The 25,739-nt window shown below is 36.7% G+C and overlaps 1 protein-coding gene and 1 long non-coding RNA gene across 2 annotated transcripts in view; both read right to left on the bottom strand.

Annotated features, from left to right (window-relative positions):
• The window catches only part of LOC125786990 (uncharacterized), a 234,285-nt gene that overhangs the window by 14,256 nt on the left and 194,290 nt on the right, over positions 1–25,739 (bottom strand). The window lies entirely within an intron of this gene.
• On the bottom strand, positions 716–25,734 carry LOC103024136 (ectonucleoside triphosphate diphosphohydrolase 2). Its single transcript, XM_007230486.4, has 9 exons — positions 25,496–25,734; positions 19,056–19,173; positions 14,359–14,509; positions 13,069–13,228; positions 11,637–11,864; positions 7,325–7,594; positions 3,727–3,846; positions 2,679–2,813; positions 716–1,457 (listed from the first exon to the last, which is right to left on the bottom strand). Exons 1-9 carry the CDS (start codon positions 25,616–25,618, stop codon positions 1,248–1,250), a joined length of 1,515 nt encoding a protein of 504 aa, XP_007230548.3. The 5' UTR covers positions 25,619–25,734; the 3' UTR covers positions 716–1,247.

Below are 25,739 nucleotides of genomic sequence, written 5' to 3'. Positions count from 1 at the left end.
TGTGACTGACGTGTCTATTGCAACATTAAACAGTGCCACTTCATAAGGGTTTAACTAATTTCTCAATTTATTACAATTTACAACATTCTTAAGCATTAAAATTTAGCAAAGATTAATATTATCAGTTATAATGATTAATTAATGTACTTAATTTATAAAAACAGTACTGTATTTAACCCAAAAAATCAATCATTTATAGTAAATAGACTTAATAATTTACAACCCATGCTACAACTAACAACACTGTACTCAATGCATGAAATCAATAATTATAATAATTAATTACATTTATAATTGGCCTCTTCCTGCCATAGGCTTCACTAGAGAATAAAAATGTTAAATATATACAGATATTTTTTAAAACCTACATACCAATTTGGAAAAACATCTTCAACTACTATTCATTCACCTAAAAACAGTACAGATCAAGCTTTAGTCCCCTTCAAACAGGTCTAGTGTCTTCCATGCTTCCTCCTGTATAATAAGAATCATTGGGCACAAGGTAGGCAGGGATAATCATTGGAAAGGTGGGAGGCACAACTTCATATTAAATATTAATATTATGGCTAAAATTGCTCACCTTGATTATTACCTAATACATATCTAAAATACTGAACATAAATCTATACTACTGGGATTATTCAAAATCAGACATTTTCATGTGTCAATTAATTAAGAGGAGAGTTAAAAAAAAAAAAAAAAAAAGTCAACTAAATTTATGAAAATCATTTTTTTATTCTTCAGTAGTACCACAAGTTTACATCTTCATGATTTTCAGTGTATAAAACACGTCATCCCTGAATAGTTTTTTTCCATATATACAAAATATTCAACTGACAATTCGTTAAAAAAAATAAGTATTGTAAACATGTAACATATGCTACCGACATTTGCTAGCATCCAAAACATGCGTCCAGCCTGTTATAGAGAGGGAAAAAAGCACCCTGAATATGTATTAGAACTGAGAAAATATTACAGCAGTTACAACAAGCCTTGTGCGCATTCCGATGACCTCTGCCAATGTTTAACATTAACATTTGATTTAAAAACTAATAACAGTAATATACTTTTTTTAAGTAGCACTTGTTTGTACAGAATCAGTGTTTCTGTTTCTCTCATGTACCTTGTTTGTATCTTTCTCTCTATTAACTTGAACACTTGATTAAAACACTGACATGTTTCTTCTGTTTCTTCAGTGCATTAAAGGAAGGAAGGCTCGCCACATTATAGCTCTGCTATAGCTGCTATTACAGCATCCCATCACTTCCTTTCTTCTTGCGAAACATGATCATACAGACAGACACAAGTGCAATGAAGAGTGCAACACTGAAGAGGAAGATGAGCGTGTTCCAGGCTCCAGGACTCAGAGCCTTCCTCAGGGACACGCTCTCGGCTGGCAGGAGGCTGCTCAGACTCAGCATGTAACCCAGAGCCCAGCCAACTGAGGTTTCACCAGCCTGAAAAAAAAACATAAAAACGAGTCATTTATGAGCATTACTACAGTTTAAAGAAATGCATCTATTAGCTATACTCCTTAGTTTTAAGATACCTATAACCAATACCTGTTGCCAGTTTAAGCTGGTATACTGTTAAGGTTATTACAGAAACATACAGTACTCAAGAGAACAGGACCTTTTTTCTGTATTTACTTTCTTGTCCTGCCCACGACAGGTCTGACCAATTAGCGGAGAGGATGTTTACATATGGTTTGTTATGAAGCATTTTGGAGCACTTAACTAAACCAAGGAGGAAAAAACTAAAAATATACAAACTGGTTAACTGACTAGGACTAGAACCAACCAACTATAGGTGAAAAAAGTCCACAGGGTTCTCAGTTTAGGTTGTTTGCTTCAGAGTATATTTTTGTTTTTATTACTGGTACCTAAACTAAAGCCCTGTCTGGACGGGATTTGTTTCTCAGGGGGACGTCTGTGAAAAATATTTCATACTTCAACTCAGTGATTAAACTCTTGCATCCGGACTGCAATTAAAAAAAAAAAAAGAACAGGAGGACCTGTTTTAGTTTCTCGAGGGTTCTGGGGTAATTTTCTCTTTTATGGGGGTCCCCTGTGATTTTATTACAGTCAAGAACGACCATGTATTTTGTGAAAATTACAGGCTGAATTATCTACTGTTTTTCACTAAACTTCGTGGTCCTCCAGTAATTTTAGTCCCGTCTGAACTGACATCTTTGAGTTTCGTCTCCTCGCGTTTAATAAAATAGCTATTTACTACAGAATTTCAACACACAAACTGTCCCTTACACTGTGCCTAAATTTCTTGGTAAATGGACCAATAGAAACTCTTCAAAATGACCTAAAATAAACTCTTTTTACATTGACTTCCATTGAAAGTTTAGATTATTTTTTCCTCTCTCCTTTAAAAGTTGCTGTTTTGGAGATACTTGTTTTCACTGAAAAGCGACAATATATATTTAGGAGTTCATTTGGTTCAATTGCTTTATTTGCTTGTATAAAATATTAGCCTACATTCTGAAAAGCATGTCCAACCTGGCAATTACAATAAAATGAAGACATTCATATGTGGAGCACAGATAGGTCCATTTCTAAATGATATTTTAGGAGATGTTAAGTAGATCACATGCAGGTAACCATTTTGCACATTACAATGTTTCCCCTGAGTAGTGTGATATACAGTACTCTGTGCCCCAGGCTTACCTTCTTCTGGAAGGAGATCTGTGGAAAACTGAGACGATCAAAGCCATAGCCTTTAAGCAGCAGCACCTTCATGAAGACCGTGGCTGCACAGTAGTCCTGCAGACGGGACTGCTGCTCTGGAACCTTCTGTAGCATCTTTAATTGATATATATATATATATAGAGAGAGAGAGAGATCGAGAGAGAGAGAGAGAGAGAGAGAGAATGAGACAGAAAGAGAGAAATGAGAGAGAGAGCATTAGTCCAGGACATCAAGGAGCTGCCAATCAAGTCAATGTAGCTCATATTGATTTCCTCTATTAGCAGAAATAGAGCATGTAAAATTTATAACAGGACGGATGTTGAATTTTAAATTCGGCTCAATCCAAATGCGTCTGTTCTTCTACTGCAAGGTTCCATTCATTCATCTAAGGATTTTAGATAAGGCCTATTTTAAAGAGTTCAAACTATGAAACACCAAATTCAAAATAAAAGTTGGCTTTAGTACTGAAACCCTGTTAAACTGTGTTTTTACATTTTACCCAAATACTACATGGTGCTAAATCATATTACTTACTTTTTTATAGAGTTTATACATGCAAATGCTTTAAATACAATGCTTTTGTAAAGCCACACAAACATTGTAGTTTTAGCTCCGCCCATTCACAGTAGAAGTTCACAAAGTTTAAAGGAGTGTTCCAGGTCCAACTGCTGTTTAAATGAGGTAAAATACAGGGCAAACAAGACAACCAGCTTTCAGTAAAATCTGCAAATCTGTTCTCAGAGCTAAAATATAAAACATATTCTGGTTTGTTCAAAACTTTGGTTTACAGAATCATTTTCCCTGTGTTTCTGTATAGCTTTACTATAGTTTTCAATGTTAAATTTACATTGAAATCATAAAAGAAAGAAAAGGCTTGAATGAGAAAAGGTCTGTCCAAACATTTGACTTGTACTGTATACCTTCATCTTACATGCGAGTGAGATGAAATCATTAGCAGTGTAACGCTGAAATACAGAGAACCCCATCTCAGAATAGCAGAGACAGAATTAGCACAGCAGGGCAGTACCTCGTGGAAGCTCATGTTGCAGACGGTGATGGCTGCCTCCTCCAGGAGCGAGGGAGAAGTGACAGTGATCCCGGTGGTGCTCTTCAGGAAAGAATGGATGTAGAAGAAGGCAGCAAATGCCTGGGAGGAAGGAAAGGAGGGAGAGAGAGAGGGAGGGAAAGAGAGAGTACTTCATTATGAACCTTATTAACAGACAAGTTAGCATTTCCCCTAGGCCCATATTAGTGGTTACTGTATGCATGCAGTGTCACTGACAAATGTATTAAGAATTGTTGACAACGGCTATAAAATTTCACAACCCTTCAACAGACACCTTTCTGTGCATGTTTATTAAGTTCTTACAGAGTAAATACTTCAATATAAACATTTTTTTTACTGTTTAATGTTTTATAAAGATAATATTTAATAAATAAATAAATTAACCGATTGATTTATTAAAGAATTACAAAAAGCCTGTATTTTAGCCTACTTAAGAACATGTATGCAAAATCCTAAAACCTGTCCGATAAAATGCTCAAAAAAATAAGAGACCACTAAGAAATGATGAGTATCTTTGATTTTATCAAATTAAAAACCTCTGTAATATAATCACAATGCATCAAACCAAGCTGAACTGCTTGAAGTTTTGCACCAGGAGTAAAGGCATAAAATTATCCAAAAGCAGTGTGTAAGACTGGTGGAGGAGATCATGCCAAGGTGCATAAAAACTGTGATTACAAACCAGCGTTAATCCACCAAACTGAATATGAACTTGTTTTCTTTGCATTATTTAAGGTCTGAAAGCTCTGCATCTTTTTGTTTTGTTATTTCAGCCATTTCTCATTTTCTGCATATAAATGCTCTAAATGACATCATTTTGGGAATTTGGGAAAAAATGTTGTCTGTAGTTTATAGAATAAAACATTCATTTTACTCAAACATAAACCTTTAAATAGCAAAATCAGAGAAACTGATTCAGAAACTGAATTGATCTCTAAATTTTTTTCCAGAGCATATATATATTCTAAAACTGAATTTACCTCAGCAGCGCTACTCAAATCACATGTAAGGGACAATTTTGGTATACAAACAAATGCTAAAGCTAAGTTGACTCTGTTAGCATTACTATCCTAGTCCTGTACAGCTAGTGTTTTTCAGCTGGAAAACAGCCTGTTTGTTTAGAGGTAGCAAACTTAGTAACCTTTTATTTAAAGATATTTAAAGCTAAATGCTTCATTTTGTGTAATTTGTGCGATTAATGTTTAAAAATTAACTTTTCATTTGTCAGCTCTCTCGTTCACTCGCTGCACTGTACACAACCACAATCAGATAAACAATAAAAGCGCTGTTTTTGCCCTTTTTTAGGCAATTTTTTTTTTTTTTTTAAGAATTTGATTCAACTTCGCAAAATCATCAGCAACCTGAAGAGATGCAGGACAAGGAGAAAACAAACAATGAAAAACAGACAGACAGATAGAGAGACAGCTACCAAACAAAAACAACTTGATGACAAAAACTAGAGAACCAGGGCTGAGGGGCAAATGGGTTTGCGTAAGAAGGAAGGAAACGGTACCAGACGATCACAATCAAGCAAAAAGCAAGATTGCATAATCACCTAAGAACTATGATGACATGCGGTGTGACCAAAGGATCCTGCGGGTCAAAACTTCAGAGCTGCTTTGAGCTAATACTGTTCCGCTTGTCGGTGTCACTTAACATCACCGCTGCCTCTGCATTCACCAGATTTTAGCAGACATTAATACTGTTTTGAAGCCTGGACTGAAAAGACCAGCGAGACATTAGCGTTTCCCGAGGCCTGAGAGACGACAGCATTCATGCTGCATTTTTACAGTCGAAGGGAGGCAATTGTCAAATCTAGTCCAAGTCAGTTTTAGGCACGCACTGAATATTTGGCAACAGACAATGGCAAAAAGCACTGTTAGTGTTTGTACAGATAATGACGCTTTTAATTTAAGTCAAACTGCAGTGTTTCTTCTAATGTTAGAACTTTTTTCAGCAGAGGAAGGAAGGTAATTTTGCGTTTCAGACCACTGCTGTATACGGAGCCGACAGGGAATGTGGGACACCGTCAGGGAGAGTCAGCAAACGGCAGGTTTAAGTTCATTTTTACACTCTATTTACTAGGGGTGTCACGATTTCGATATTCCATCGAAATCGATCAAAATTATGTCTCGAGCATCGAAGTCAAAAAGAGGATCGACGATCCCTCCCGCAAATGGCGCAGCACACTGAAGCTCAAAGAGCAGCTCTTTCTCCAGAGAATGTGGACATTCTCATCTTCTTAAAGAAAAACTTGAAAATATAAAAATAACAGTTGTTTTGTGTAGCCTCAAATATGTTCATAGTTTTGGTACCTTAAGGAACATCTTTCTCTCAGATAAAGTTAATAATATATCTTTGTTAAAAAAAGAAAAACTTGTCATTCTCAGGGACTGAAAAAGTCTTAAAGTCTTATTTTTCATGTTTAAATGTTATAGTAGGATAGAGTTCAGTTTGTTAAGGCTCTAATTGTTCTATTATTTTGTACATGACTGTTCCTGTATTTTTTTTTTTTTTATTAAATTATTTTAATAGTGTACACTGCTGCTACCAAAAAAGCCACTAGATGGCATTACAAATATATCTTAATAAAATTATTTAAATTTGTCCATTAGTGCCTAATGTGGTGTATTACAGCTTGTATCACTTTATCACTTTGCATCACATGTATCTTAAATATAATATTGTAAATTTGATGAATCAAACCAATGACTGACCATAGACTAATCTAAAACTGGCATAGGCCTCTCTGCTGTAAAAAAAATACATATTATAAATACTATATACATTAATTAAACAAAACATAAATTATTAAGTATCCCTTATCAAGCTTAGTATCAGTTACTTAGTTTTTTACCACTTTATAAACTGTTTGTTTTTTTTTCAGCTGAAAGATATGAGCTGTACATTGCTATAATGGTAACATTACATGAGGTAACTTGACCTTAGCATTTGTTTGTTAACAAAAAGACTAGCTTCCTTTTTCTGTGGAAATTCCACATGTGACTTGAGTAGAACTGGTGTTTAAGGCAAATTTATGATTTGAATAGCACTACTGAGTTAAATACATGGTTAAAATTGACCTTCTGAGGTAACTAAATGATTAGAATAGAGCTACTAAAATAAACTATGATTAGAATTTCAATACCATGATATTCTTATTATACTTTCGATTCTGTGGTCATATCTGAATTAAATAGCACTAGTGAGATGAATGTCTATCGTATATAAATTAGTACTGCAGAGATACATTCATGTTTAAAATAGCACTAATGATGCAAATTTATGAATAAATTGCACTGCTTTTGGGAAGTGTAATGTGCTTTGAAAGTTTGTCTGCTGCGATATAAAAAAAAATGGTCTTTACATTTTAAAAAGTCTTTACATTGTAGTTATATATATTTTCTTGGGGAAAAAAAGACAAAATACATTTAGGCTGTTAAAAGTGGATTTTTCTTTATAAAAACATGCAAAAAAAAGAAAGAAAAAACGTGTTCAGTATTTGTAATGCTTTCATTTCAGTCATTACACATAACGTAATCACAGAAAGCACTCCTACCATGAAGTTGCCGCTGACGTTGGGCTGGAAGACGCCGTTAAAGGAGCACTTGGAATAAGTGCAGGTCTGGAATGAGAAGATATGGGACATGTTTCCCAGGCAGTGCTGGTAGTTTCCAGAGCCTTGTATTTGCAGTTTTTTACCAGCATTATAGGGAGAGGGTTTACTGTCTGCTGTGCATGGAGTATCAAACACATTATCCAGCGTGATGGACACATTGTAATCTGCCGGGTAGCAAGGATGGATTATTGTATCGTTTGAGCCCTGAGTCTAAGAGAGAAAAACACAAGGAGAGAAAGAAAGCAGTTCAATAAAACATGGAAAACATACTAAAAAAAAACTGACCTGATTTCACACTGACATGAAAATGGGATAGCAATATGTAAACTGATCATGAAGTGTTTTTTTTTTTTATCCTTTTATTTTTTTTTTTTTTCCCATTTTCTCCCCAATTTACACAGCCAATAACCCAACCCACTCATTAGGACTCCCCCATCACTAGTGATGCCCCAACACACCAGGAGGGTGAAGACTAACACATGCTTCCTCCGATACATGTGAAGTCAGACTCCGCTTGTTTTTTCTAGCTGCTGCTGATGCAGCATTGCCGAGCAGCATCACAGCGCGCTCGGAGGAAAAAAGAAAAAACTCAGTTCCCATACATCAGCTCACAGATGCCCTGTGCTGCAGACTTCACCCTAGGAGTGATGTGGGGAGAGAGCGCCATCTACCCATCCGGAGAGAGCACCGGCAGCTTGATGGCAAAGCTGTATGAGCGGGGGTTGAACCTGCGACCCTCTGCTCATAGTGGCAGGGCTTAAAAACAAATAAAGAAAAAAAAAAAGACTGACAAAGTAATGGGAATTATTAGGAGTTGGACAGTGTCCTGTGTGTACTGAGTATATGTCATAGAATGTATTACCACCCACAGTGGACAGTGTTGTTGTAATTATCGTGACCTGCAACATCTGGCTAGAATTGTCCATGAACAGAAAACCCCAGATTGTTAAGCCTGATGCTATGCGATGCTGGCTTGAAGCAATTTATTTGTGTCCTTTTTTGTACCACATTTAATAGGTACTGACCACTGCATACAGAGAACAGCCCACATAAAGACCTGCCTGAAGTTTTGGGGATGCTGTGACCCAGTCATGTTTTCCCTTCTCTAATCAGTAGTGCTAATGCTACAGCTAACTAGGCCCTCCACTGTAAAATGTACAGTTGGATCAGTGTTCTTTATGCACTAATAATATAATCAATATGTCCAACATAGATCCTTTAAAAAACCCTATTCAAATACTCAATATCTCAAACTGAATATATTGCAACATATTGAAGTTCATCTAACTAAACTGGATTAATTATGCTCTCCATTTTGAAATACACAGTTGAATTAGCGCTTTTGACAGATGATTTTCTGGATATGCCTAAAAAAAGAAAATTTATTACGATAGAATAAAATATCATCAAATTGCCCAGCTCTAGCAACAGAAAAAAAAAAACCTTATCCAAATACTTTTCCACACACAGTACAGTTCAATTATGCTCTCTGTAATGAAATGTACAGGTGAGTCAGTTTTCTGTAAGCACTGACAGTCTTTAATATGATAAAAAAAAAAAAAAAAAATACTGTGATAAGTAAAAATTTAGAATATTGTCATGTTGTCCAGCTCTAGTTATGGCTTATCGTTGTATCCCTAAACCTGCCCTCTTTACAGCTGCAAACTTTACAAAATACTAAATTCCTGTAGTTAAACTTATGTACTCAAATTTAAAGCTGCCTTTGGGAGAATGTGTTGTGTATCTGGGCTGTTTATCACTGATCAGTCTTGCTTAGCGTTTATTCTGCTATCTAGTGTAAACACAACACATTCTGGCCCTTAATTTGAAGAGGCAGTGCTGGCAGACTCTCAGCAGCATGGCAGCATTCTCTCAAACCAAACTTTCTTCTGTTTGTTTGCTTAGCGAGTGTGAAATCCCACAATATTTACAATCACTGAGAGACAAAAACACAGAAAAAAGAGCTGCGAGACTCGTGAGTCTAGCGTGAGCCTATGGGACTTAATGGCTTAGCTTAGTCTGTTTGGTGTCCAAAGATTGCACCTACTGAGTTCAGCACTGGAGCTTCTAGACCGACCACTTATTAGTTAGCATTGCGCAAATTGCAAGTCATCGCTCTTTTGCCTTAATCCATGATGTGTTACCTCATGTTTCTGACAATGTATCACTCTTCTCAAAAACACAAGTTGGGTTAAGATTACATAACAACTCAATACAGTTTAGAAATTTGCACAATGCTAACAGGTGGCTGTACAGGTAGCTTCCATTCATTTTAGCTTCATTAGCTTCGTAGCTCCAGTGCAACACTGTTGAATACTATAATCTATAGACACCAGACTTGTTTGGGGTCAATATGGTTGTCTGGTGCAAATACAGCTGTTTAGCATAATGCTAACAGGCACTTGTAACCTTCCAGTATTAGTAATAAGCTACAATAACCAGCACAAAGGTTTGGAAGGAACTAAATACTCCTTTAGGACAAAAATTAAATATATATGCAGTCATTAACACGTGTAAATAATCAGTAAAATTGAATGCATTAATGTTATTTTCTCAAGATTACCTCAACATTAATCACGTTACAAAATTTGGCCAGAATTTCCTCTTGTGATTTACTCATTTTACAGAGCCTGGTGACATATTAGCAGATTTTTAGCATTCATTTAGAGTTCTAAACAGCTGCTGGTATCAGCTTGCGGTTTATTTTTCAATTTTTTTTCCAAAGGTGGAACATGCAGCTAACACTAATTTAAATATAATTTCATAATGCCAATACAATAATTATTATTGTACATTTAAATATAATTTTTAAAAAGTTTATTCTATTGTGATTAGGCCAATACTTTTGTTTTTATCATGTAGCAATGCACCATTGATTATTTTATTTTCATTTAAATATCCATTATTAAACGATTATTCTTAAAAAGAAGATTAATCAGAATTCTATTGTTATTAAATAATAAATAATAAATAAATAAATAATAATGATGTCAGACGATTAAAAAAAGATCTGCTTAATAACAATAGAATTCTGATTAATCTTCTTTTTAAGAATAATCGTATATATATATATATATATATATATGATTTGTAACAATATAAAAATAATGTATAGTACTATGCAGGTACCCATATTTATTGGCAACACCATTAATTGTTGAACTGTGGTAATTTGTCATATCTTGTTATACCTCTTTAATTCAAATCTCCAATATCAACATCTATAATATACTGCCCAGTCTTACTTAGCTGTTCAAATACACTTAGGGTAAGGGTAAAATTGTCCCCCACCACTTTACACTGAGATGCCAAATGACATGTCCCATGGAAACTACAGATTGCAACACTGACATGTGAGATAATTATGTTGGGTCTTCTGAACTGAATGTGTATGTGATTTTTGCCAGAGTTTCTTCACAGTCTGCTCAAACGGACAATTCCAGCCAGACACTGCCAGTCACCATCATTACCACTCACTTAACTGTCCACAGCTTCAGAAATGGAATATCCTACTATCAGGCTTTGCTCAAACATTGCATTGACATGAGCATGCTGGCCAGTGTTGACAAGATAACACATTACAACTTATACACATTTAAAAGTCCCTGTAATAAAAATAATCATAATAAAAAATAAAAAAAAATCAATAAAAAAAAGTCATCATCTAAGGCAGGAGTCAGCAGTAGGCAGCCTGCGGGCCAGATGTTTACATTCCTCTCCTGTCTCACTGTCGCGCTCGGCAGGACTTTAGTTTCCACTCGTTCTCGTTTTTTCCGCCCGTTCTTGGGCTCCCCAACTCCTTATAAGGGTGTTTTTCCCAAGCCGTGTCCCAATTCATGTTATTTATTTATTTTTTCCTTTCTTTTTGGGTTTACCTGCTTTGAGATTCTGCAATTGGGTTCAACAACCCTCTGGGCTGGAGAGCTAATAGTCTGTAGCACTCCATTACACTTAATTTTTCTAAAACAGATTTTTTTTTTGTGGCCTGCCACGTAATGGCTTGGAAGACAACTTAATTACCAACCCCTGCCCTAAGGGAACACTTCATGATTAGTATATTGTCCCATTGCTGTCCCATGACTTATCCCATGGTCAGGTCAGTGCAATACTTCCTGTCTTTAATACAAATACACCAATTATTCCCTATTATTCCCCAAATAAGAGTAAATTTTCAATGAACTCTGCTGCCTATTATTTACTGTGTTTACAGGTGTGGCTGACAGCTGTGGTATACCCAGATCCCTGTGTTTACCTCAACCAAGTGAGCCAGCAGCTTGCGTAACATCTGGTCCCTGCCGTAACATAAGAAGCTCTGGGTGTATATGTGGTAATCTCTGCCGTACAGCCGTAGACTCATCAGGTTTTCCACGTTCTCCACCTTTTCTTTGGTCTCGAAGGTAATCTGAGTGGAAGCTCCACCGAAATCTAGTGCACCAACCGTCTTCTTGCCCGGGGACAGCCAGTGACCTACAAAACCATACTGGTGAGAGAAGGAGAGCAAGGTCAGGAGAGAACGGGCAAAAGAGTAGCGCTAAAATGATACTGGGACAATTCAATACACTTCTTAATTTATATAGCAATACATAATTCAGCCATAATATTATGACTACCTCATTGTGTCCACATTCAATGGTCAGGACCCTACAGGATAGACCACCACAGAGCAGCTAATACTATTGTTTGGGTGGTGGGTCATTATTATCAGCACTGCAGTGACTACTGGCATGGTGGTGGTGGTGTATGAATTGTTAGTGTGTGTTGAGCTGGTACACGTTGATCAGACACAGCAGGGCTGCCTGAGGTTTTCCGCCTCCCCCACCAGCATACGAGCAGTTTTAATGGTCTTCTAGATGCTCATCTTGACCACCCCATTTCCTCTAAACTGCTATGCCTTTTTACATTCTGCATTACAGAAACCACAGGCTGAAAGCACTTAGCTTTTTTTTTCTAATAGCCTTGCCCTGCCTTGTGGTCTTCACTTAAACTTTCATTTTCAGATTTAGTTTAGATGTTTAGACAGTTGCTTAGAGAAGCACTGTTGTGTTTGCAGGAAATATGAAGAGGCAAAGCTTGAAATGACAGTAGATCACTATTGATAAATAAATTACAATTAGGCCTGATTTCCAAGTGCTTAAAAAGTTGTCCTTCCGCTAAAATCCACTTTTTCTTTTTTTTTGTGAAATACTTAAGGTCTCTCTGTGTCTCCCCCGTCTACGTCAACCCGTGAGTTCATGGCCTTGCCCACAGACAGAGCTGAAGTGGGGCTGGAGCAGAAACGACACGTTAGCGAAAAAGCTTACAGCTTCTGTTTACACCAGCTAGTTTGCATTAGCTATCTTGTGTAGTAAGTAACTATAGGTTTAAACCGGATCTCCGGTGGATTCTGCGTTTTACTGAGACCTTAAATATACACTTGGGAAGCACGATTCAACAAGGTAGGTTGCATTCTCTGCTGTAGTGCTATCAGCCAATCAGAGACGATATGTTTGCATGTATGAATATTCATGAGCAAGAGCCAAAATCCTGTCTTTCTTCAGAGACCACTAATTCAGTGATATGAAGAAGGACTAAACAGAACTGTGTGTATACAAAATTCACAATGTGCAAGAATGAGTTATCTAAACCAAAGCCAATACAACAGACTAAAAGTATTCTATTTTCTTTATTAAATTAGTTAACTTTACCTTAATAAAGTTTTCCAACAAGTAGTTTACAGTGACCCAGCCATATGCACCTTCCTCTTGCCCAGTTAAGATGGTGGCACCTTTGAAGCTAAATGGGTAGGTCTTCAGCTTTTCCCCGACTTCCTTCAAAATCTCATCTGAAACTTTGGGCTGAGAAATACTGTAGAGAACAAAAGCATGAATCTTTAGAATTTTACCAGTACAACGTACAAATTTGGCATGAGAATGTCATTTATGTAGACTGGATTTGGCTCAAACAGTAACTTTCACACCAGTTTCCAGAAATGTGTAGCTCTACTATTTGAGAAGGATCCCAGATTGCTAAATTGAGAATTACTGAGTGAACATGGCATGAAAAGATCTTTTTAAGACAACGAGAAATAACTACTGAAAGCTAAATAAGGCTGCACTGACCCCTAAGATATGAATATGGAGGCTCCTGCATTAAACATGGATGTGATTTTTGCCAGTGTCTCTTGTCTGTTAGCATGGAAAGTTCTAACCAGATGCCGCCGGTCACGATCATTACCACCCAATGAACATCTATGACTTAACAACTTAAGAAATGCAATGTCCCATGACCTCTGGAATGTTAGTGTACTCTTTTCAAATGAGTTCCTACTTAAAATAAAGGATATGTCTATGTATCAAAATTCCTTGCTAAGTATTTTTTGTTCCTATGTTACACAAAGCTAACTGACGTGGATTTCATAAGCTAGTTTGTGCTACAACCAGTTCTGACCTAGCTTTTTTTTTTTGTGCAGCCATCAGATTAACTCTGATAGAACATTACACACAGAGCGATTTATTTTAAGCGCTTATTTATTTTATTGTAGTTGATTATGGCTCACAGCCAAAGAAAACACAAAAATCAGTATCTCAGAAAATTTTAATATTACATAAGACCAATTGGTACTTTTGGCAGTGTGGACAGTGTGCCAAGTCCTGCTGGAAAATGAAATCAGCATCTCTATAAAAGTTGTCAGTAGCAGAGGGAAGCATGAAGTGCTGTAAGATTTTTCGGGAAAACAAAACTGCACTGACTTTAGACTTGATAATAAAACACAGTGGATCAACACCAGCAGATGGCATAGCTCCATAATCATCAACAGTAAAAGTAATAAAAGCTTAAAATAGATCACTCTGTGTGTAATACATCTATATAATGAACTGAATTACTGAAATAAAGGAACTTTTCAATTACATTCTTCTCAATAATGTTTTGAGATGCACCTGTTTCTCTACATTAGTGGGATCACTAAATATCTGAAACCAGGCTGTGTAACTCACTTCAGCAATCTCATGCCAGCTGTAGCTCCAAGGTAGATAGGAGTTTGATGGTGTCTGACTTTGGGAATCTTTTGAATGGCATGATCCATGCATTTCTCCAGGCTACGGGCAGCACCTCCTTTCTGGCCTGCATAGCTGGATATTCCTCCGCCTACAACAAAAAAAAAAAGAAAAAAAAAAGAAAAAACATCTTCATGATTACACACAACCTACAGGGCAACCAGCTTATCTGCTGCTTCAACTGCTGCCAAGTTTATGACTCACCATTTATGCAGGTATGATCTTTCACTCTTGATATCACACTTTCAGTGTGTATTCTTTCAGGGAAACCCTTAAGACATGTAAGCATCCATGCAGACACCCAGTACTATTGAAATAGGCTGTATAAACCACTTTTATATATACAATAAAATTATATTAATTATATTATCAAAACTAGACAATATACTTACAGGGGTTGGACAATGAAACTGAAACACCTGGTTTTAGACCACAATAATTTATTGTCCCAACGGACAGTTCTGGTGGAAACAGGAGAGTTGAGGTGCACATTGAAGCTGTGGTTTTATGTTTTTTGGATATAATCCGGGTTAGCACCCGAACATCCCTTTCAGACAGCTTCCTCTTACAGCGTCCACAGTTAATCCTGTTGGATGTGGTTGGTCCTTCTTGGTGGTATGCTGACATTACCCTGGATACCGTGGTTCTTGATGCATCACAAAGACTTGCTGTCTTGGTCACAGATGCTCCAGCAAGATGTGCACCAGCAATCTGTCCTCTTTTGAACTCTGGTCACCCATGATGTTGTGTGCATTGTGATATTTTGAGCAGAACTGTGCTCTTACCCTGCTAATTGAACCTTCACACTCTGCTCTTACTGGTGCAATAATGTGCAATTGATGAAGATTGGCCACCAGGCTGCTCTAATTTAGCCATGAAACCTCCCACACTAAAATTACAGGTGTTTTAGTTTCACTGTCCAACCCCTGTACATGGAATAGCAGTATGTAAACTGACTAATCCCTACTTGTTACCTCAGGGTATGGCTTGGGAATGCCCACACTTGTATTAGTAATTAGTGACATGTTCTCTTGTGAGTGAGGCTGAACACTGGTGAGTGTACTTACAGCATTTAAAGGATGTGAATTATCAGCGTAAAGAGAGTTAACTGATAGTGGGTGCCAGATGGATGCAGGCATTTAACATTCCTCAATCCACAGTATTGGGAACACACCAAAGAAGGCACTACCACCCACAGTGAAGAGCCTACAGTGAAGTGGATGGCAATGATAATGACCAGCAGCATCTGGCTAAAATTCTCAATGCAAATACAGTAACACAAGCACACATATCCTGTCAGAGCAGCTTAGGGCAGTTTATTTTAGCCTCTATAAGTCACAGGCGCAAAAATTAGGTCCTGTCCAAAGACTTTTAACATGCCATTGTAGTAATTTAAGTACTTTAAGGCATGCAACTTAACATTTCACTAACGTATTATTTAAAGTTAAATCTAAGTTTAATCTAAATCTGGGCTTTAGTTCTCATAAATGATCATGTCTTTTGAATGTCTTGTCTTGTTTCAGTCCCACAATGCATAAATTATCTCAGCCAGAAACTTAACTTTCTCTACATGTTTTGCACATTTTTAGTAAAATCCTTTTCTTTTAGCAAAAAATTACACAAGATGGAAACACGTTTTTGTCAATTAGAGACAGGATTTTAATTTAGAAGCTCTGTGCATTGTCACAATTTGCACGTGTTCCACAATTTTGTTTAATGGATATTAATAGGGGTGTGCCAATCTGATCTGAACACTTTATCAGTATCAGGTAATAAACATATAGTGACAGTTACAGTATCATTACTGGACATGAAAAAGTGGTTTTATGGCACCCATAATTATTAAACATAACATTACATATACATAGATAATTATATACAGCTCTGGCAAAAATAAGAGACCACTTAAAAATGACGAGTTTCTTAGATTTTACTAAACTGAAAACCTCTAGAATATAATCAAGAGGAGGAACATGCCAAGATGCATGAAAACTGTGAGTAAAAACCAGGGTTATTTCAACACATTGATTTCTGAACTCTTAAAACTTTGGTCTGAAAGCTCTAAAAGTTGGAATTTGGGACAAATGTTGTCTGTAGTTTATAGAATAAAACAACAGTGTTCATTTTACTTAAACATATAAGAAGCAAAATCAGAGAAACTGATTCAGAAACTTTACACGTATAAGTATGTTAGTATATTAAGGAAGTACATTAAGAAAAAAGTATATTAGGCAAGTATTAAAAAAAAAAAAAAACTTTTTATAAACCTTTTTTTTATAAACCCAACATACAAAAAGAAAATACAAAAGATGAAATTAAATAACTGAGTCACAGGAAGATTGAGAAAAGAACAGCAACACTGATCAAAATACCAAAATCTAAATAAATCAATGTCAATTGATTAGAGCAAATAATGGCTGAATCAGATTGTGCCTCAATGTGCATTTCTGACATGCATTTTTTTCTTATTCAGTTATTTGTTCTAATTTAGGTAATACCCATTTATCTAAAGGTTAAATAAAAATCTACATTTAACTATAAAGATGCAGTGCAGTGCTTTAGTCATTGCCATCGACCACTATTTGCCCCCCGATTTGCCTTCCAGGGCTATCAAGAAGTTCAAAAGTTCTAGGAAATGAGACACACTCCTAAATGCCAGATGCTTCCGCTAAAAAACATCACTTGTCAGCACTAAGCAGAGGACACAGCCTGTGTCACGGCATATGCCAGAGCTTTGTGGTTTTAATAAATCGAGACTAGCGTGAAGGGGAACCTAAATTGCATTGCCCAAGGAACAGCCTGAGATGGCACCCTGAAGGCATCACCACAGAACAGGAACCTCACCCAGAGAGGAGCACTTTCCATTTCTCCTCTGTATAGCTATGCTTGTTTTTAGCGTGAATAAAGGAGGATCTGAGCTCCCACGTTTCCAGGGAAGTGAAAGTCGTAAATGAATTTTAATGTCTCAGCACAGGCTGTCAACTCGCTTAACACACTTATAAACATGAACTGAAACTGGCAGCTTCCAAATGAGCATCTGTGTGGATTGTCTGCTTTTAAGCTCGTTTTCCATCCATATTAACTTTAAACTTATATGTTTTTTATACGGATAGTATACTCCTATATTAAGTAGCAGGTTCCCAGAGGCCACGTTTGGGTAGTGTGCCTCCTGATGAGAGATCTCTCTCTACACTTACTTACACAGCTGTGGAAAAATTAAAAGAGCACTTCAGTTTCTGAATCAGTTTCTCTGATTTTGCTATTTATAGGTACAAGTTTGAGTAAAATGAACATTGTTGTTTTATTCTATAAACTACAGATAACATTTCTCCCAAATTCCAAATAAAACTATTATCATTTAGAGCATTTATTAACAAAAAAAGATGCAGAGCTTTCAGACCTCAAATAATGAAAAGAAAATAAGTTCATATTCATAAAGTTTTAAGTGTTCAGAAATCAATATTTGGTGGAATAAACCTGTTTTTTAATCGCAGTTTTCATGCATCTTTGCATGTTTTCCTCCACCAATCTTACACACTGCTTTTGGATAACTTTATGCCTTTACTCCTGGTGCAAAAATTCAAGCAGTTCAGCTTGGTTTGATGGCTTGTGATCATCCATCTTCCTCTTGATTATATTCCAGAGGTTTTTAATTTGATAAAATTATTTTTGCAGTGGTGTTGTGATCAAGAAAACTGAACTGCTATACACTGGAACGGTTTTATCTTACGCAACAAATATCGGAGCTGTTTGGGATCTAACAACAGTTTGTGAGGCCACATACTGGCCCAACTGCTGATGTGATGATCTGGGAAACCATGACACCATACGACAGTCAGTCACCCCTAGTAGTCATTTAAGAGACACTTACAGCTCAGCAATAAGTTTAGGTTCAATTGTAATAAACTTAACACAGACTTATTGTGCAGATTCATTTACAGCTTTTACGTTTTATTAAGCTCAACACTAGCAAGGTAACCAGACACCAAGGGTGTTAAACTGGGTTCCTGCCAGCCACAGACTGCAGAATTTAGTAAGTGTGAAAAAAAACAACGGTTTGAAGATCTGTGAAGGTGGTGGGGGGTGTTAATCTGCTCTAACCTGCCATTAGTATTGTGCTTTCCTGAGTGCATCAGGAGTGTTGTCTGTACTTGAATTTCATCGGAAAAACGCATGCAACTGCATGCATCTTCGAGGCAGATTATATCTGCCAAATATAATTAATTTTACTCCATTCTTGGAGACACTGAGTGCACTGAAACCTGGTGAAATCTGGCAAAAAATAATAAACATAACACTGAGAAAAAAAGATTAAATGTGAAACTGCTCACAGCACTGTTTGGTAACTTATAAATGTATATATCTAGCTTTGTCTTTTATCTTGTTTAAAAGTGTTTAAAAGTCTAGAAAATCTGGTTAAGAAGTTTGATAAAGAGAACTTATGTGACTTATGTAAATTAAGTGAATGGAAATACACTTATTATTCAGTATAATAAAGCAGAATAATTTTGGTGGCCAAATATTAGGTGCATTTCCACTAAATACTGCAAAATATACTAAAATACTTGTGCGTACCACACTATATATTGCAGAACTTTTTGCCCACACCATATTTGAAGATATACACACACACTTACCATCTACATCACACTCGCTGTGCTGGCTGACTATGCCGGTGCCATTCTGTTTGTTTGCAGGCCATTTATAGATGAACATCGCCGTATGGGAAGATCCCGCATCCAGAACGATGCCATACTAGAAAGGAACACACACACACACACACACACACACACACACTTATTTTTTTCTCCAATTACTAACACACTAAACCGACATCTGTAGCACAATTACATAAACCGACACACATACATAACCTCTTCTCGAGTCTACAACACTCTAAACACATTTTGCAATTCAAAACAGCACTTTTTGAATGCACTGAACAAAACAATATGATATTACTTTACATGCTTCCATATCAAAACACTGCCATTCAAAATCACACAACATGAGCTAATTGGCCAGTATATGTGCTATTTACCACCTTGCCAAACACCTCAATGCCTAATTGTTACCACTTCAACAGGAATTACCGGTAAGCTCTATAAAAAGAAACAGTGAGTTCTCTTTTTTATATATATATATATATATATATATATATATATATTCTTTCTTTTTTCAGTTTACTGTTTTTATGAGCATTCACTCCAATATTCACTCCAATGTAAATACACTGCCTGGCCCAAAAAAGAAAAAAAGTCTCCACCTGGATTTAAGTAAGTAAATGATTTGGGGTTGATGCTGCAGTTGGTCTGCAGGTTTAGGTTCAGCAACAGTATGTGCTGAAAGAATGAGGTCAGCTGACCTAAATACCTGAATATACTGAATATAGACCAGCTTATTCCATCAATGGATTTTTTTCTTCATATTACAAGATGAACAGTGTCAGGATTCATGGTGCTGGAATTGTGAAAGAGTGATTCAGGGAGCATGAGATCTTTATTTTCACACATTGATTGAGAGAGAGAGTTCACCACAGAGTCCAGATCTTAACCTGATTGAGAATCTTTGGGATGTGCTGGATGGAGAAAAGCTGTTTTGTGCAGTGGTCAGACTCTACCATCATCAATGCTGCTGCAAGATCTTGGTAAAAAATTAATCCAGCAACACTGGATTGAAATAAATCTTGTGACATTGCAGGAGCTTATCGAAACAATGCCACAGCAAAGCTAAAGGCGGCCCAACGAAAAATGAGTGTGTGCCCTTTGTTTTTTGGTGGCAATTTTTTTTTGGGCCAGGCAGTGTATATCTGCTAAGCATATGTTGTACTGGCTTGTTTGGTGAAATTAAAAACTACAGCAGCATGAGTGTGTGTATGTATCTGAAAATTTCCTAGATTTTAAATTATTTTAGTATTATGGTAAAGCTTACCAAAAATAAACATGCTTTTCTTTATGTACAACATTGTAGAGCTGGGCGATATGGTCCAAAAAAATATATTCGATTAAAAAAAAAAAAAAAAAAATACGATTTTCTATTTAAATGGATTTTTTCCCCTACTAAAATCTCCTAAAAGTCGCTAGAAGTCGCAAAATGACATCATCGCCTAATTTGCATAATACATGTTTTTGAAGCTGTAAAGGATTACCAATTTAAAAAAAAAATTGGGGTAAAAACACTCTAAATATGTTAGAAATTATACAAATGAACAAGTTCTGTTGCTTTTTAAATAGGCAGTCACGTCTCAAAATAACTATTTTTACGTAAATTACATAAATCATTTTTTTGCGCGCGGGAGAGAGGGGCGGGGCTGTGTGCGGGAGAGAGGGGCGGGGCTAAGCTCAGGGGAGCGTCGGTGGTGAAAATTAAAACTCAGAGAAAACCGATTTTCATAAAAACACATCATCCTTAACTGTAAATTCGAATTAATTGATAAAATCCATTAATCACCCAGCTCTACAACATTGTGTAGCTGGTTAGACAAAAATAAAATATATAAATGAAGTGTGTTTTATTTAGTGCAAAATTTTGATTTTGATAATGCCATATGTAGTTTTGGTCAAAGTGCCTTATTTTGCAGGATATATGAGATATAGTGCAGTTTGGGTGTTGGGTGGTTTTGTGAATTGTGTTCTGTACTTTGATCAAAACTAGCCTAGTTTACAAAACTGTGTTTAAGCAATTTGGAAAGACAGAAAATGAGCAAACTGTGGGAAACTAACTACCGGCAAAACCAATGAAGAAGCCAAGATCATTAAAGCTGACAACAAGAGGATTTGTTGAACCCAAGTCACCTGCAGGGCGGTTGCCTCGTTTGGCCTCACAGTGGCATCTGACACAACCCTCTCCCCACGTCAAAGAGCTAGTGTGATAAGATCACCCAGATCTCATCATCTCATCGTCATATTTATGCACAAGACCACACTAAACCAGTTTGTTTGTTACGGTTTTCCATAGTGACACCACAACAAATCCATACAGCTCAGTGCTCTGGGAACCTTTCATTAGAAGAAATCACTGAAACAAATTACTCAGTGTATATATTTTTCAAGGGTAGGGCTGATTCAGCATGCTGGGGGTTTTCTCGGCACGGCTGCAGGATAATATGGGCAAGACAATACATGCAGACTGGGGCAGCGGGAACAGCGTTCGTTCCCTTCACAGACCTGCTCTCCACCCTGTCAGCAGAGTTTGGAGTTTGCGCAAGGATTCCCTCTGGCTTAACGTACGTCTGCCTCCTGCTCTCTGCACTGAGTACCAGCCCTCTGTTTACTCTTATATAGGCCTATACACACACACACACACACACACACACACTGTTCGCTGCAGGAGATCAGTGTATATGTAGGACAGTGGGACATTCTTTCCACTTGGCTTCAGTGCTCATAAATTATCACGTCTTTTAAATGTCTCGTCTTGTTTTAATCCAATGCTGTATAAATCATCCCTGCCAGAAACTTTCTCTACACTTTATCTACATGGAGATTTTGCTAATTTGTGGTCATTTTGGTCAATTAGAGACAGGATTTTAATTAGGAAAACCTTGAACACTTTCGTTTAATGTATAATATTAAGGGTGTGCCAATCCGATACTCTATCAGTATCAGCAAATGTGAAAATTGCAGTATCATTATTGGACATGAAAAAGTGGTATTGCATAAAACGTAATATGTTTTTTATTTATTTTTACATATAATGGCAAAATGAGTAGCCAGTTGATTATAAATGCAAATGTAAATAGATTTCTATTTAAAGAAGGTATATTTTTAAATGAGCTTCTTATAAAACTGACGCTCACAATTCATACTGGGGTCAAATGAACACACAACGTACAAAAAATTCCAAAAGATTAACTTAAATAACTGAGTTATTATATTTGAACAAACACTTCATATGCACAACTAAACACAAACGTGCTGATATCTACAATACTAGTCAAACATTTGGACAATCCTCCTCTTATTCAGTGTGTTTTCTATGTTTTTTTATGATGAACAGTGTAAATTTAATTTTAAAGACTATACAAAAGCTAAACAAAAAAGTTTAACAAACCAGAATATGTTTTTACACTTAAAATTCTTCCAAGTAGCATTAATGAGGTATAGTTTCCTTAGCATCTTGAAGGAGTTCCTGGAGGTGCTGAACAATAGTTGCTGCTTTTCCTTCACACTGTGGAGCTCCAGCTCATCCCAAATCACTATTTGTGATTGTGGACAACAAACACTTTTATATATATATATATATATATATATATATATATATATATATATATATATATATATATATATATATATATATATATATATATATATACTGTTCACGACGTAATTCCATATGTGTCCCTTAATAGTTTTCATTTATTTTCTAATAATCTACAATGTAGTAAATAAATTAAATAAGAAAATAAAGAACAAAACATTAAAGAAGAAGGTGTGGCCAAACTTTAACTGGTACTGGATACACAATATCTATATATATATATATATATAAAAAGACTAGACGTGTGGCTTAACGTCTGAATTGCACAAAACAACTTGTGCCACTCCTTTTTTTCTAGTGTTGCTGCTGGAGATGTTTTCTTATGTTGTGGTCTTCATTTCATACCTCCAACACACACACACACACACACACACACACACCTGTCAACGAACTCCCATCGTGGTCTCAGTATAAATACTGTAGCACTTCTTTCAACACTGCCGCTTTCCCACCAGAGGATCACAACAGCCGAGTCAGGGTGGAGTGTACCTTTTTTATACACATAAAACACACACACACACAGCCAGAGGCAACACATTCTGTTCCATCGGTCAGGCAGCAAGGCCTACTGTTCTGCTCTGGGTCTTTTGAAAAGCAGTGGTACGGCGAGGTAAAAGAACCCTCGGTCTGTCCTGAATTCAACTGCGTGCTTTAAAGAGGACATTTACAAAAGCCTTTCCAGCTGAGAGGAATGAAGTGATTCAACTTGATGAGGCTTGAATGCAGAGTCATTAAAATAAATATATTAACTATTGTCCATCCATTATTCACCCCCCCCCCTTCTCTCCTCTCCTCTACTCTCCCTTTCTCTTGCCAGCCTGGTGGAAACCAGCCAATGCTGAGAAATCTAGGGCAGCAGCATCATTCAAACATACAGGATGAAGACCAGAGGACACAAGTGAGGCACTTAAAAACAAAAGAGAGACTATGCAGCACAGAGGCTACTGCTTATCATGCAAGATGATGAATTTTTGCATGTCAAGCATTTGAATATCGAATTTAATTAGCCCTTCTTTGCATGGGAAAGTGTGTTCTGCATTTATGGCACAACCACGGGACATGCTAAAAGGCACTGACACAAATTTCTTTCAAAGCAAGGTATTTTTTATGTATTTTTATGTGTGGAACCAATGAGTAAAAATGTTTTACGTTTGATGAACATCTAACAGAACCAATTAGAATTCAAAATGTTTAATAATACATTATGCAATAAAAACTCACTTTGAGACTTAAAAGCTTATAGCACATTGCACATATAAGTGAAACGTGCAGCAGGCTTGCACAGACTGATCAATCCTAATTAGCAGTGTGTCATATTGTTCAGTACAGTTTCTCCTTTAAACGAAATGCATCAGTACTGAGAGAGAGAGAGAGAGAGGCATGCTCCTTCGCTGCTTTAGCTTTCATTATTTGGTGAAGTGGGAAAACAACCAAGCATTTGTGGGCAACAAAGACTTAGATTAGAGGCCAGGTTTTTGGTATTCTTCCCCTTATATTTGGCTTTAAGAAAGAATGAAAGGGAGAAAGAAAAAAAAGGAAAACCTGGTGCTAGTGCTGCAGCAATCTGTGGAATACACATTTACACATTACAGAGAAACATTTTTTTTGTTGTTTTTTTAACAAAAAGCTTTAAAACGTTTTGGTAACATTGCTGTAACGTTTTTGGAAGGTGTTAAAAGAATGTTTATTCAGTGTTTCTTAGCGTTTTAAAAATATTAGAAGAATGTTCTCTCAAAGTTACAATATATGGTTCCCGAAACGTTCAGCCTGTCAAGTTTACTGGACATACCTGAACTTTTCAGAAACATTTAGGAACAATGCTTAGCATGTATAAAACATTCCCTTTTAATAAACATATTTATGTGAGACCAGATTCCCATATAAGCAATTGGGTTGGGAAGCAATTGGGTTAACCCATTAATGTCCACCAAAATATCTGTAATAAAAGTGATGGAAACCATAATAAAATGAAAGTTGAGTTCTCGCCAAGTGCCAAGTTGTTTTTTAGAAAAACAAATTAACTAAAAACAAAAAGGAGTATACAGTAAAAAAAAAACAGATTTGAAAATTGCTTAATTAAAAATGACTGCATGCTCTACTGCAGCATTTACACACTTACAGCACATTCACACTTTCATTATCATAACTAGAAAAAAAAAACACAGAAACACAGTGAACTCTGGAACTATTAAAAGTAGAAGTCTTTTCTTTCGAGAAATTACAGATTTCCTACACCTTAAAAAAATCTCTTGAAAAGTGGAAAAAACTGCTACAGGAAAAGTCAGGTTTGGCTGACCCACATGGAAACAGCTTTATCCTTTAGCTCAGTTTCAGCAGTGAAGAGAATAATTTTTTAAGAGTTCTGACAGGTGAAGTGCAGCAATAAAGTCATTGCTAAGATAAAATAAAATAAGCAAAATGGTGCTTTAAAAACTTTTGAGGATTAACTAGCTAACTAGTTAGGTCGTTTTTTGTTGAAATTGGCGCCTTTTAAAGCAGCTCTAGGACTCGTTTATGAGATTTTAAAATTAAACAGTACGTGTTGTAGCATAAATATGCTTTTAGAAGGTTGTAAAGAGCTGTAAACAGCTGAAATGTGGCCAAGACTTTTCCCAGGCTGTATAATAAATACAGTGTACAGCCGGAGCACACAGGCAGCAGCAGTAGCTCGTGTTTAACATAATAAACAGAGGCTCGAGCTCGGAGCGTGTGAACGAACCTGTTGGGTTGACGCCGGGCGAAACGCAGCAACACTGCGGCTATTTCTGAGCCCCTAACGCGCCCATTCATTACATTACACTGGAATAAGAGGGGTTACCATGTACTGCGGAGGCTCCTCTATGTCTTCACTGTTAATGGCGAGCAGAAGAATGCCCACAACTCCCAGTAACAGCACTGCGAGCGGGACTAGCAGGCGGCACTGCTGCTGCTGGTTAGCCATGCGGCGCGCTGCGGCTCTCAGTCAGTCAGTCGACGGCTGGCTGTGTTTACCGGGTGGTGCTGCTGGTGCAGTCAGCCTGTCAGCCGGGACCGAGGCTGCTGTGTGTGTGTAAGTGTGTGTG

Source organism: Astyanax mexicanus, chromosome 22 (genome assembly GCF_023375975.1).
Source record: "Astyanax mexicanus isolate ESR-SI-001 chromosome 22, AstMex3_surface, whole genome shotgun sequence".
Lineage (NCBI taxonomy): Eukaryota > Metazoa > Chordata > Actinopteri > Characiformes > Acestrorhamphidae > Astyanax > Astyanax mexicanus.
Note: the sequence above shows the minus strand (reverse complement) of the source record. Positions and strands in the feature narration are given on the sequence as shown.